Genomic DNA, 12,531 nt, shown 5'->3' with positions numbered 1-12,531 from the left:
AAATAGTCACGTGTTAATCTCTCTCTATTTAGAAAGGCACTACTTGATGTTTGGCCAGGGTAATAGGTTGATACTACTGATTGACATTTGCAAGGGCGCAGTCAAGTTGGGACCGCCCCCGCCGCTTACCGCCAAGGTAGGTACCTACGTATATTTTTTTAGCTAATTTATTTTTTGACAACCTAACAATATAAAGTGGCCAGAATCCGGGGAGAGAGTAGGATTTGGGGGTAGGTGAGGTTCTGCAGGCGCCATCCTAACAAAAACCTAATGGCATTGGGCCCCCTTTTCAGATGCCCCTGGATTCGCCCTTGCCCCGAACTTTATTCCCCCTCTCGACTTTTCCTGTAAAAGTAACCCTGTTTATAGGTCTAGGGGGAGGGGGAGGTGTATTAGTAAAGTAATCTTGGGGGAGGTGCATCACGTTTTGGGCAGGCGGTCCAATGACGTCATGAGCTTCATTTTACTCACGACTTATTTGATGGAGCGCTCGGAATTTCGACAACCTTGAATGCCGTGAGTTGAGTCAGTTTCGTTTTTTTGTGACGATTTATTATTCATATTATTTTGGGTATTTATTCGATCTTTGTTGCTGATTTATCTAGACTGGCTCAGACAATGGTGCATATTAAATAGGGAATCTTTCCTGACATAGTTGACTTGTATAAAACAAGGTGCACGGCAATCGTGGATTTTGAGCTCAAGCATGCCGAACAAGCAAACTTTGTAGGTACCTTTGTGCCTATGTCAAAGCTTTGAATCCTAATGTCATTATTTCCTGACTGTATTTTGATTTTGATGGAAATATCTGTTACTATTTCAACTTAGTTGGGTCCAGTCAGTCCTCGCATCCAATTCATGCGGGTGCCTACCCCGACCAGGTGCATTTTTTATATTAAAGTGACCATCCCACCTTAACATTAGTTTTGAGATAGCCAAAATGGGGTCCCTGGCCTGCACTTACCGGTTTGAGCACTCACAAGAGCGAGAAATGCCTCAAATAGAAAATATCTAATTTCAAAGTTGCAGCACTTGGATTCACAGAGGGGCTAATGCATTAGAATGCCCCCTTTGAATGTGTGGCGTCTGCGCAGATCTAACGATTTTAAATCTTTTACTAAATAAAATGTTTGGTAGCGCATGGTGGTATATGCTGCTTTGCATGCAGCAAGTGCCGCACTTTCAAGCAAAGTAGCTAGGAACAGCAGAGATCCCATAAAGTAAACACAAAAGTAAAAGTAATATCTTGAAAACCGGTGAATATCTTTCGATGAAATTGGTAGATATTTGTTTTCGCCCTTTCTGAACCAAGCGACATCATTTCATGCCAATTCATTAACTTTTTGAAGGTGGGAGGGTCCCTTTAAAGTTTGAATACTGTTTGCTTTGACCAATTACCTCTTGAGTTGAGAGGAAGATGAGTTGGTTGCCATGCTTGGTGTGGCCATGAAATGATGACCACTGTTGTTAGTGACAGAAGCTACTGTTATTGATATGATGAGTAGCCACTCTTGAGAATTAGTAGAAGTTGTAGTTAAGCTTGTCAGGGTGGTCCTTCCATTCTTTGCCAAGTCTGAACTTAAAAACACTGACATTTGTTGCTTCAACTTAGGACAGCTTGTTCCACGCCTGAATCACTCATGCCGAAACATGAGGAAACTGCAATTCTGTTAAGTTCTTTGTCATTGATGTTAATACAGTAAAACATGGTGGTGGTATTTGATGAGGTACTGCTACCATGGCATATTGTTTTTTTAAAATTTAATTGCATACTGAAGTTAGGCAGAGGGCACTTCAAAGTTCAACCTGACACATGCTATGGGCTATAGCTATGTCAGGGCACTAATAGCACAGTTATACAATTAGGTATACAAACATTTATGGATATCACTCAGATCAGCCTGGTATGCTCATTGCTCACCCACAAGTATGCAACCTGTTGGAAAACTATGGGGTACAGAGCAGGGCACATGTCAGAATATAGGACAAGGCGCATGCCAGGGCACAGGATAGGGCACTGGGCAGGAACACAGCAGGGCACAGGGTTTCTGCTTATTCTGTTTATCTCACAACATTGCCAACAGGCAGCGCACATTGAGAGGCAAAGTCAAAAGTGGTAGGAACATGAGAGAGCAAAGGACAGGGCAGCACAGAGAACAGGGTAGGGTATGGGGCAGGCTGGGAAGGGCGTGGGACATGGCACAGGGCAGGGAACAGGGCTTACAGAACAGGCCGCCCAGAAATGGGATGCAGTAAGTGCATTACAATATGCCCTGACTGTTACAGGGCCCAAGTCAGTTGCTCCTTTTGTGACAGTATTCTGGCTGTCCAAACCACCTCTGTCTGAAACAATATCAGGCTAAAAGACCTCATCAAGCTAATTGCTGCCACATTTCTCAGACTGGCCAATAAGGACATGCTAGTCAGTGGCATTGAGCAATTACTTAAGGTTTAAAGGATATTCATCTTTGACAGTATCAAGCAATTCCAACTGCCAACATCACATTGCTAGTATCTCCAGTGAAGTTCAGATAGTTGGCTCAAATTTTGCCCACAAGCATAATCAGAAATGTAGGTGCAATTTTAGAAAAATGGACAAAAACTAATAAAAATGATACCTAGTTCCAAGCATAACACCATGAATGCTACTATCCCTATCCCTTCCTCAGGGCAGAAACTACATCATAAGGCGATTTACCATCAGACAAATATTGGTGCATTCATTACAATGAGACAAGATTGCATTGCCAATGTTTCTGTAATCATCATTTTATGTTTTGATGTACAGCAAGTACTGGCTACTGCATATTCTTGACAAAGTTATTTTGATTTCAGATTGTGACTGAATAGCTCATCACTGGTTGTCCTTCTGGATCCACCACCAACCACTGTGACCTGCGACTCCGGTGGTATCAGCGATGGGAGACGCCGGCGGGGAGCTGCAGTATGAGCCGCTGCCGTACCGGGACCTGTGGCCGGTGGTGGACGAGCTGCTGCCGCCGCTCTCCAGGCCGGACGCGGAGCCGGGCGGCGCGGCGCAGTCGACCGAGGCGCTGCTGGACGCCCACCTGCTGCTGGAGGCGCCGTTCGCCGCCGGCGGCGACCCGCTGGAGCTGGTGCTGGCGCCACCCGAGACGGCTGAGCCGGCCGGCGGTCGCGCCGCCCGCCTCCTCTATGGCAGCGTAAGCGCTGACGGAGACCGACTCGTGCTGCGGTTCCGGCTGAGCGACGAGACCGGCCAGCCGGAGCGCAGCGGGCTCTGCAGCCTCTGTGACGGGCACGTGGACCTGTTCCGTGCGCACGAGCACAGCGTCCAGGGCCGGTTCGTGCTGTCCGGCGACTGTGTGGTGCTCGAGGTGGGCGCGGTGGCCTCCCAGTGCCAGCCGCCGCCGCCGCCGCAGACTGATCCTGGTCTGCACACGCCGCCGTCTCACCCGCCGCCGTCGCAACTGTCGGCCGCGTTTCATGCGATGTCCACGCCGCCGAAACCACCGCGGCCTCCGCAGCAGCCACAACAGCAGCAACAGTCATTTATGCACGAACAGCAGAAACAGGAGCACTCGCTCCCTTATCAGCAACATCAACAACAGCAGTCACTCCAACAACAGCTGCAGCAGTTGCCTGTACAGCAACAGCAACAGCAGCAGCAGTCGCATTCGCTACAGCAGCACTTACAACAGCATCATCAGAATCCAGTGGTATCAGGCCCGTCTCAGCTGCCACTGCCTTCAGTCTCCCACCAACCTGCACTGAAGTCATCGCCACTGCCCCCTCCGCAGGACGTCAAAGATGAGACTGACGGTCGGTGTCCACCGCCCGCTCAGCAGGAGCAAGAGGAATGTGAACCCGAGCCTGTGCCAGAGCCTGCCCCGGTAGAGGACGACAAGCCGACGCACGTGTGTCACGTCTGTCAGAAGGCGTTCAGAACACGCCGCGTGCTCAACAAACACCTGCTGAGTCACGGCAGTGCCACCCACGCGTGTGACCAGTGTGAGAAGACGTTCACCCGTCTGGACCGACTGCGGCGCCATCAGCAGAGCCACGGCTCCGTGCGGCCGCACGTCTGCCCCATCTGCCAGAAGGGCTTCAACCGGCGCGAGTACCTGCTGCAGCACTCGCGGGTCCACTCGGGCGACCAGCCGTTCCAGTGTGACGTCTGCGGATTGCGCTTCAGCATGCACTCCAACTTCGCCATGCACAAACGAGTGCATGCACAGGTGAAACGTTTTAAATGTGGTGTGTGCGATCGGGGCTTCAACAGAATGAGTCACCTGGACTCTCACATGAGTCAGCACACGGGTGACAAGCCGATGGTGTGTGAGAAGTGCGGCCTGCAGATACCCACCGCCGAGCGACTGCGGCGACACATGCTCGTCCACCAGGAGGAGAAGGCCTTTGCCTGCCCCGTCTGCGCCCAGCGCTTCCGCAGGAAGGACAAACTGGACGCTCACATGGAGAAGCACGCCACCGGGCCGGGCCACGCGTGCGACCAGTGTCCGCGGGTGCTGGCGCGGGCCGAGCTGCTGCGGCGGCACGCGCGCCAGCACGCCGACCCAAACAAAGTGCAGTGTCCGACGTGTTACAAGTTCTTCAGCGGCGCGGCGCGGTACCAGGCGCACGCCAAGCGCCACCGTCCACCGGTGACGGAGCCGGCTCCTCATCACTGCGGTCTCTGTCTGAAACCCTTCCGCCGACCGAGCGTTCTGCGGGCGCACATGAAGGCCGTGCACGACCGTCCGCTGCCGGGCCCGACGCGCCTCATCAACAGCCGCCCGCTGGCCTTCCAGTGCCACCTGTGTAAGCGCGCGTTCACACGCCAGCAGACGCTGCGGGCGCACATACAGCGTGTGCACGAGGAGCCGGCACCGGTGGACGAGGACGACCCGGCGGCGGTCGAGCTCCCGGCGCCGGCTGAGAGCGAGCAGCCGCCGCCACAGCAGCAGCAGCCGCAGCTGTCGGCCGCGTCTTTCATGCTGTCCTTCCCGTCATACCCGTTCTGACCAGACGGTGACTGGTGAGTGGCCTCAGTCGCTGCGGATGGTCTTTGCCGCTCTTGGACTGTCAGGGTGCTGTCTGGGAGGCTGTCTGTGTGAGGGACTGTCATTATACCATGCTGTCACTGCCACACAGCAGAAGTCACTCTGTATTACAGTTGTGCCCGTGGTACGTGTCTGGTCACGGTTTTGTGCCAAGGGGGGGGGGGAGGGGAGGTTTGTGAAGCGGTGTGATCGTTTTCAGTCATGCAGCTCTTTGTTTGATCTCTGTGAAGCAGGATGCATTGTAGTATTTGATACGATGGGCCTTTTTTACGGCGTCTCAGCACAATGTGTGGATGAAGGCTTTTGTGCATGGGTTATGGCAGTTGTAACTTGTAAAACGCTTTGTCATTTTGAGCCTTCTTGAATGGCTATTTTCGATGTGGTTTGAGTACTTTCTGAGAGTCAACAATTCTAAGTCAGATAGGTGACTGCCATTGGTATTTAGGGCTTGGCAATCTGTGTTGTGTTCAATTCTTATGGTTCGTGTCATTTAGACAATAACAATGAATTCATAAGTAAATGTGTTTGTGGCTGAGTTGTTATGAAGCATACCTAATTTGAGCGAACACGCATTATTAACATTCAACGCCTCCAACGAGTGCCGTACGTGTGTCGTGTACATTACTGATATGGACTGTATCAACCCAAGAGAGCAACCGGACCAGTCCTGTCTGTCCCTGACGATCAGCTGCAAACCGCGCGAACCGAACCGTAACCTCGGCCTGTCATCTCTGAGCCCTCCGTGACGCCTCTGGGCCGATTTCGTCACCATCCGGTGACATTAGCCCCTGCGTCCTGTGCCTCGACATGCACTGTCCTCAAGGTCGGCAATCCGGCTAAGTTACCGCCGCGGAACAGGAGATCCGGCCTGCACAATGGCACATCCGTCCGGCGGCCGACACGGTGGTGTGACCCGAGCGGCCGCCGGCGGCGCCGTGACCTCGACCTGCGGCTGACCTCGGTCAGCGGAGAAAGGCCCAGGGTCTGACCGACGGCACAGGTCCTGGGGCGACACTCGGCGACGGTCGGTGGTCCGGTCACGACAGGGGACTCGTGAGCGGTAGAGGGACGCTCAACAGGGGTGAGGTGTGGAATCTTCTGGCCGGTAAGACGTGGATCTTCTTGGGTACGTTCCTGCTGTTCTGAGGGCTGGCCAGCTGTCGCCGTGCTTCGACTCGACTGAATATTTCACGCCGAGGGATGGAGCTGCACTGTAAAGTGCTAATGGTGAGCTGGCTTCTTTTGATGTCTGACTGTTGTGGTTGTGTCATTAGATATATCATTGTCTTCGCCAAGCTTCGCGGAACTTGGGCGTTACGAATCTATTTTGGTGAACATTTCGAGAACGTAACATAAACATTTCGAGAACGTAACTGAGTTTTGAATGGGAGCTTGGCTCAGTCACAAGTAGTTGCTCGCGTTGCATCATGCTCGTTTCCGAATAAAAGAGTTCTGGTGGTCAAACCGCCAAAATGTCTTAGCAAACTTAAAGCTAGGCATAGAAGTGATACATGTAGACTAATTTGAAACATTCACTTTCCCGTGTTTGAGCATATAATTTTCAGTAGTCACGTTCCAACGAATGTCGTGCTGCTTCAATTCATAGCATGCGAATGCTCGCCTCAACCATTCCGCGCATCCATGCGCCTGACATTTCTTATAACCTCCAGGTTATGCTACTATGGACAGCTACCACTGCCGCAGTCTCGGAATCTCCGCTGAGTTCAGCAGTCGACAACGGTCTCACCTCAGCAATAGAGGAGGTGGCCGCACCAAACGGTGAGTACCCACCCCCTTCCGTCGGCGGAGGGTGACTGCTGACCCGTGACGTCATGCTCCGACGCTGCGTCGCCGGACGAGACGGGTCGCAGACGGGCCATTGTCTCTCCACGCAGTGCGACGCCTCGCTAAGGTCGTCACGCGGCCCGCGCTCGAAACAAAACACAGACCCTCCGAGGGATACGGTGCGTGACCTGACCTAGGCCTCTGCGTGCCGTCTCAGAGAGCAACCGTCGTGGCTCGTTGAGACTGACCCTGACATCAGCGTAACACTGACCTAGAACGAACAACTCAGATGCTGCTGATTCAATTAGTCAACAAGGCCCTTATGTAATGAAATGAGCTGAGAATGCTAATGCTGTAGTCTTGATGTCATCATTATAGCACATCTTGCACCAGCAAATTGCAATAATTGCTCGTAAAACTATGGACAAGTGACTAGCTACATGCTCCTGACACTCGTCACCTTAGCTACCTGTCCTCAGTCTTTGTGCCATTTCTAACCGTTATTCTCCATCCTTCCAGGCACCGTGTCCCGGCTGGGCCGCGGCTCCGACTCGGGCAGCGGTAAGGTGCTGTTCCCCGACCAGCCGGCGGCGGTGGAGGGCCGCCACGCGCCGTGGCAGCACGAGCACGGTATTCTGTCCGGTACCGCCGAGCCGCAGACTCCGGCCATCCCGCGCTCCGCCTGCCAGCAGTACCCCGACGCCGGGCCCTGTTCGGGCCACGTCACCGCCTGGTACTGGGACTCTGGCGAGGAGCGCTGCAAGACCTTCCACTACGGCGGCTGCAAGGGCAACCGCAACAACTTCATCACGCAAGACGAGTGCCGCGCCGTCTGTGACATTGGTCCGTACCAGGCGGGGTTCGAAATCCGTGCTAAATGGGACTTTTTCTCTTGATGGGTAGGATTGCTACTATTCCATATCCGCTAATCGGGTTTCAGTCAGTTAATTTTGAGTATTGTTCTTGTGTCCGAATTAAATTTCTTTTGGTCAGTGTGGCAATAATCCGGCTGGGGCTGGCCTTTCTATTATGCTTCGTGCTGACAGACACCTGGAAAACATACAGCTCTCCGCCGCCTGCGCTAATATTATCCCTCCTCTGTCCTGTTTCAGAGTACATCCAGACAGTGACGGGCAGCAGCCAGTTCCTACCTCGTCCAGCGGCCAGCCGACACCGCTACCCGGAGAGTGGCGACCCTTTCACCGCAGCTGACAGCGCCCACTACCGACCGGAGAGCAGTGGCTACTCCAGCCGTCCCTCCTACCCGTCCTACCACAAAGACCGCCCATCCTACCACAAAGACCGTCCCTCCTACAACGCCGGCGACCGACCGTCCTACCCAGCAGACAACTCCCACCAGTCCTACCCAGAGTACGGCGGTCACTACTCTCACCCCTCTCCCGACCGGCCCTCCCGGTACCGACCGGGGTCAGCAGGAGGTCAGGCGACCCTGCAGGAGATTGGTGAGGTGGACGTCACTGGTCTGGTCTCTCCGCCGTCTCGGCCGGCTCTGTTTCCGGAGAGACCGGTCGGCTGTGCCGCCGAGGAGCCCATCTGTGACTACGACCACGACGACTACCCACGGTGAGTAGGCACTGCGGAGCTTAGTGTGGGCGCTTAAATGTTCCATTCATCCATTTTTATATCCTTCAGATCGTTCGTTTGTTCGTCCATTCGTTCGTCGATTCATTCATTCATTCATTCATTCATTCATTCACTATCATTTATTTGATATTTCTTCCATTCATTCATTCATTCAGAATCTTTTGTAGACCTGGCCTTGAGATGATCCCACAGGAAAAAATCCATCCTGGTCAGGTCAGGTGATCAGACAGGCCAGTTCCGACAGGCACTGCGGGATATCAGCCGGTCACCAAAGTGGTTCGCGCTCCACTTGAGCGTTGTTTCGCGATGTGAGGAGGCGCACCGTCTGGCTGGAATCACATGAGGTCCATGAGACTGCCATACTTCGTTTGGGCTCACTTCAACAACTTCTTTAGCGTCGCTTGGTAGCGCTTTTGGTCGTCAGTCACGGTGTTGTCGCTCCCATCCTCGAACCGAAGTGGAACTGGCCTGTCTGTCTTTTCATCTGACCTATGGATTCCTTTCCTGTGGAGTCATCTCAAGGGCCAGGTCTACAAGGAAGGTTATGTAGGCCTCTGTTATCTGAAAAGAGCGATCACCAAGGCTGTGCGAGTCATACCAGAGTACATGTGTCATCGGGCTATCGCGTCAGCCGGCAGGCGGGCCGCTCTGTGCATTCACTCCTTCATTCATTCATTCATTCACTAGTCGTCCATTGGGTATTTAATTGGGCCAGTTATTTAATTTTGTACCACTGCATACAGTTATCGCCAAGCAGCTAGCATTCTGAATATGCTGGCCGTTCACTGTTGACCCGACCCGCTCTCGCTTCCCTAACCACTTTGCCCTGCCGTGCCGTTGCCGCCAGGTCGACGGTGGACAGTATCGTGGGCCGGTACACGGCCGAGCTGCGTCAGATGTACGAGCAGCTGTACCAGTACCCGCCCGAGGAGTTCCGCTGGCACGACAACGGCACACTGGACGACTCCCGGTAACGCTCGGGGAGGAGAGGGGTCAGTGCAGGCTATAGAGGCACATATTGGGTGACTCATTTCAACGGAAATTAATTAGGTCCTATCGTAATGGGAAATTACCTATAGATAGAGGTCTCCTCCCGAGTCCTAAGGACCTAAATAGAGGGACGCTACAGATGACTAGACTTGCCATTCATGGGTTTCTGCCACCCTGCCATCGGGATAGGATTTGGAGGGTCCAAACTGCAGAAGCTTTCCCATTATTACGGAACAAAATGATAGCTGCGATAAGCGTAACCTTTCGGGGGAGGGGGCTGCGAATAACCGGTAGAAAACGTGATCAATTTCAGTACCGTGCCGCTCTACATTTGCTCTCGCTGTGTTCCGTGTTGTGACTCGTGGCCTGTGACCTCCCTGTCGTGATCTATGACCTCCCTGCCGTGACCTGTGACCCCTGTGTGTCCCTTACCTCCAGGAGTCGGACGGCAGCCGACTCCGTGTCGGCCCGCCACGGTCCCGGCGAGTTTGTGTGTGAGTCGGAGGTGCGCTACAGCCGACCGGGCTGGGCGCGCACCTTCGCCGGCCTCTGGCAGCTGGTCATCAACACGGCCGCCCTGCCGCAGGCCGTGCGCACCGAGCGGTGCAGGTCAGTTCATATGACCCATATTACATATACCCCTACCCCACAAAGCGTGTTGTATTTTGCCAATATCTGTTTCATTGGCTAATGTGATACCGATTCGCAGTGTATCACCAAGCGTAAAACAGCTGTCCTCACTTTTCCGGTCTATCTGGAACGAGCGTGTCTTTTACCCACAGCTTTCCGCTGATACAGGTCGGACATTAACTGGTTCTTTTCACTCCCCTCTATTACCTGCCCTGCGCGCCTTGTGTTCACCTGGCATATCCAATTGCGACTCGTTTGGCTCACAACGGCCAAATGTTTTCGAATGGATTTGCCCCTAACACCGTTTGCCCAAGTGTTTTTAGACATTGATGGTAGGTACTTAATATGTCTGCTCTCGCTTCTTTCCGCCATTGGCAGGTACGAGGGACACCGCTGCAACTTCCTGGCGCCGTGCATGTCTTCTGTTTGCGTGCAGCGGTTCGCCGTGGTCAAGATGCTGTGCGCCGACCCGCGCAACCCGTTCGTACGGCCGCGCCTGCAGGACGTGCGGATTCCGTCCGGCTGCTCGTGCTACGTCACCGGCGGCACGTCGCACGTGTGGCGCGAGCCGTGGGCCCGCACCGGCTCCTCAGAGTCCAGCGCTGAGTCCGACTCTGAGTCCTACCCGAGTCCGCGGACCGCAGCGGCGCGGAACGTATAGGCAGCTGCTGCGCCGAGCCGGCAACCGTGCCGGCAGTTAAAGTCATTAATTAATTATCGTGTAATCGTCATTATTGAGTCCATGAAGCCAGTCAAATTGCAGAGATGGTCAGTAAAATGCTAGTTGCTGTTGCGTTTGTCGTAGGTATATATGTATAATCTTGTGGAGCGAGCTCCAAAGATGTCTCCTCCGAATATTTACAATTTCAACTGATAATCGCTGCCATCGTGCGTCCCTAGCTCGCTCGACCTATGTAGGTCTGTTTTTCCATGTTTCGGAACAGGATGTTTTCCTTTACATTCCCATCTCATTTGCTTCATAGCGGTGTTGACATCAGAGCAACGTATATAAATAGACGTGATGCCGGGTCGTTGCCCGTTGGTCGCCAGTTCTTGCGTCAGTTAGCTACCATTCAGAGTCAGACGTCACGGGGCTGGCTCTGCTAGCTGGATATGCATCGATTAACTTTTCAAGTATCGTATGAAATATGTGTCCGGTTGGAAGCCCATTTATCAATCTGAAAAAAAAATAATGAAGGCATTTAGGCTAGGGTAAAGTGGTATTATTGTACATGTTAAAGTATGGTCATGGTGATGATGAAATTTGGCGAGATTGTAAAAAAAATGCACGATAACGTTGTAAAGCGAACGTACCTATGGGTTTTGAATACATGCAATTTGTGATTTGTATGAGATGTATTTTTTAAGTTTTGATCGGGTTAGTTTGCCCGTCGGGCCCGTGGTTACCGTCGATGGTAGGTAAAAAAATATATGGTATGGCATTATTGTTAGTTTAAAGGAAATAGTTCACTTTTTAACATGGGTTTTGAACTGGAATAGCAGTTCCGTAGCTTGGGCTGAGACGAGCATAAATCAGGAGCTTTTACAGCCCAACGATCACCCTAGGCAAAGATATTCTATTTCTCGTCCCGAAAAAGGTGTATTGCGTTGAGGATGTGTGCCTTGCATATTCGCCTCGTGACTCAGAAGTGGCTGACATCTGGTGGCCGTTTCCTGAACTACTATAGGTAGGATCCGGCGGCCGCTCCGCAGGCAGACCGGCCGGTCTAATCTCACGAGATCTCGGATTTCGAATACTTTTTCTTTCAAAATTGGAATGCAATGCACATAATTCGACGACAAATTCCTCATAGATCACGAATAATGATTCTCATAGCCCATCATACATCCTTTCACAGTCAAAAGGGCCCTGAACAAAGCGTCCCGTGGCACTTCGTAAGCAGTATTGGTGATCACAACCAATGTTAGGGCGGTAAGGGCGGCCGATAAGGATATTGCAATCCGTCGAAAGAGCAAGGTTCCGGACACATTGTCTAAACCTTCGCCGTAACGGTTTTCTACGTAGGTAGGTACCGCCTGATGCTTTTGAACCGCCCTGAGATCTTAAGAGCATTCATATGCCGGCATAAGACATTCACCTTTTATAGCCCGTCACAGGCCGACGTGGGGCCCTCAGAAATAGGCATGGAGTTCTCGGAAACCTGCATAAGGTCCTCATTAACTACCGTCGGAACTTAAGGATCTGCGATGGGCCCCAAAACGCCACCGTGGAGCCCTCAAATACCTGTAGATTGTAGCCTTCAGAAACCAGCGTGGACGCTCGGGTGCCGATGTAGAATGATCAGGGATTGGTGCGAGCCAAGGGCGAGTTCAGTGCGGGTTCGCTCAACCTTTCAAATGACCTGTTGACCAGTGGGATGGAATGGAACAGACTTACAAAACCAGCTGCTCGAACGGCGCCCGGAAGGCGAAGGGACATGTTCATTTCACATTGCTTTTTGCTAATGATATCTGCATGTCA

General features: G+C 52.6%; 2 protein-coding genes across 2 annotated transcripts; both read left to right on the top strand.

The window, feature by feature from the left end:
- The first annotated feature begins 2,839 nt into the window (after positions 1-2,839).
- LOC122381138 (endothelial zinc finger protein induced by tumor necrosis factor alpha-like) lies at positions 2,840-5,559 on the top strand. The gene has a single exon (XM_043364989.1). It carries the CDS (start codon positions 2,919-2,921, stop codon positions 4,998-5,000), a length of 2,082 nt encoding a protein of 693 aa, XP_043220924.1. The 5' UTR covers positions 2,840-2,918; the 3' UTR covers positions 5,001-5,559.
- Positions 5,560-5,740: 181 nt separating this feature from the next.
- On the top strand, positions 5,741-11,399 carry LOC122381139. The gene is made up of 7 exons (XM_043364990.1): positions 5,741-6,266; positions 6,710-6,818; positions 7,344-7,667; positions 7,937-8,408; positions 9,277-9,399; positions 9,858-10,028; positions 10,428-11,399. The coding sequence occupies exons 1-7, from the start codon at positions 6,240-6,242 to the stop codon at positions 10,708-10,710; spliced, it is 1,509 nt and encodes a 502-aa protein (XP_043220925.1). The 5' UTR covers positions 5,741-6,239; the 3' UTR covers positions 10,711-11,399.
- Positions 11,400-12,531: the final 1,132 nt, after the last annotated feature.

Source organism: Amphibalanus amphitrite, unplaced genomic scaffold (genome assembly GCF_019059575.1).
Source record: "Amphibalanus amphitrite isolate SeventyFive unplaced genomic scaffold, NRLGWU_Aamphi_draft 000114F_arrow, whole genome shotgun sequence".
NCBI classification, from domain to species: domain Eukaryota; kingdom Metazoa; phylum Arthropoda; class Thecostraca; order Balanomorpha; family Balanidae; genus Amphibalanus; species Amphibalanus amphitrite.
Note: the sequence above shows the minus strand (reverse complement) of the source record. Positions and strands in the feature narration are given on the sequence as shown.

Coding starts and splice junctions, on each gene's coding strand:
- LOC122381138 (XM_043364989.1), top strand. CDS start 2,919: ATGGGAGACGCCGGCGGGGAGCTGCAGTATGAGCCGCTGCCGTACCGG.
- LOC122381139 (XM_043364990.1), top strand. CDS start 6,240: ATGGAGCTGCACTGTAAAGTGCTAATG. Junction 7,668..7,936: donor CCGCGCCGTCTGTGACATTG/GTCCGTACCAGG, acceptor GTCCTGTTTCAG/AGTACATCCAGACAGTGACG. Junction 10,029..10,427: donor GTGCGCACCGAGCGGTGCAG/GTCAGTTCATAT, acceptor CGCCATTGGCAG/GTACGAGGGACACCGCTGCA.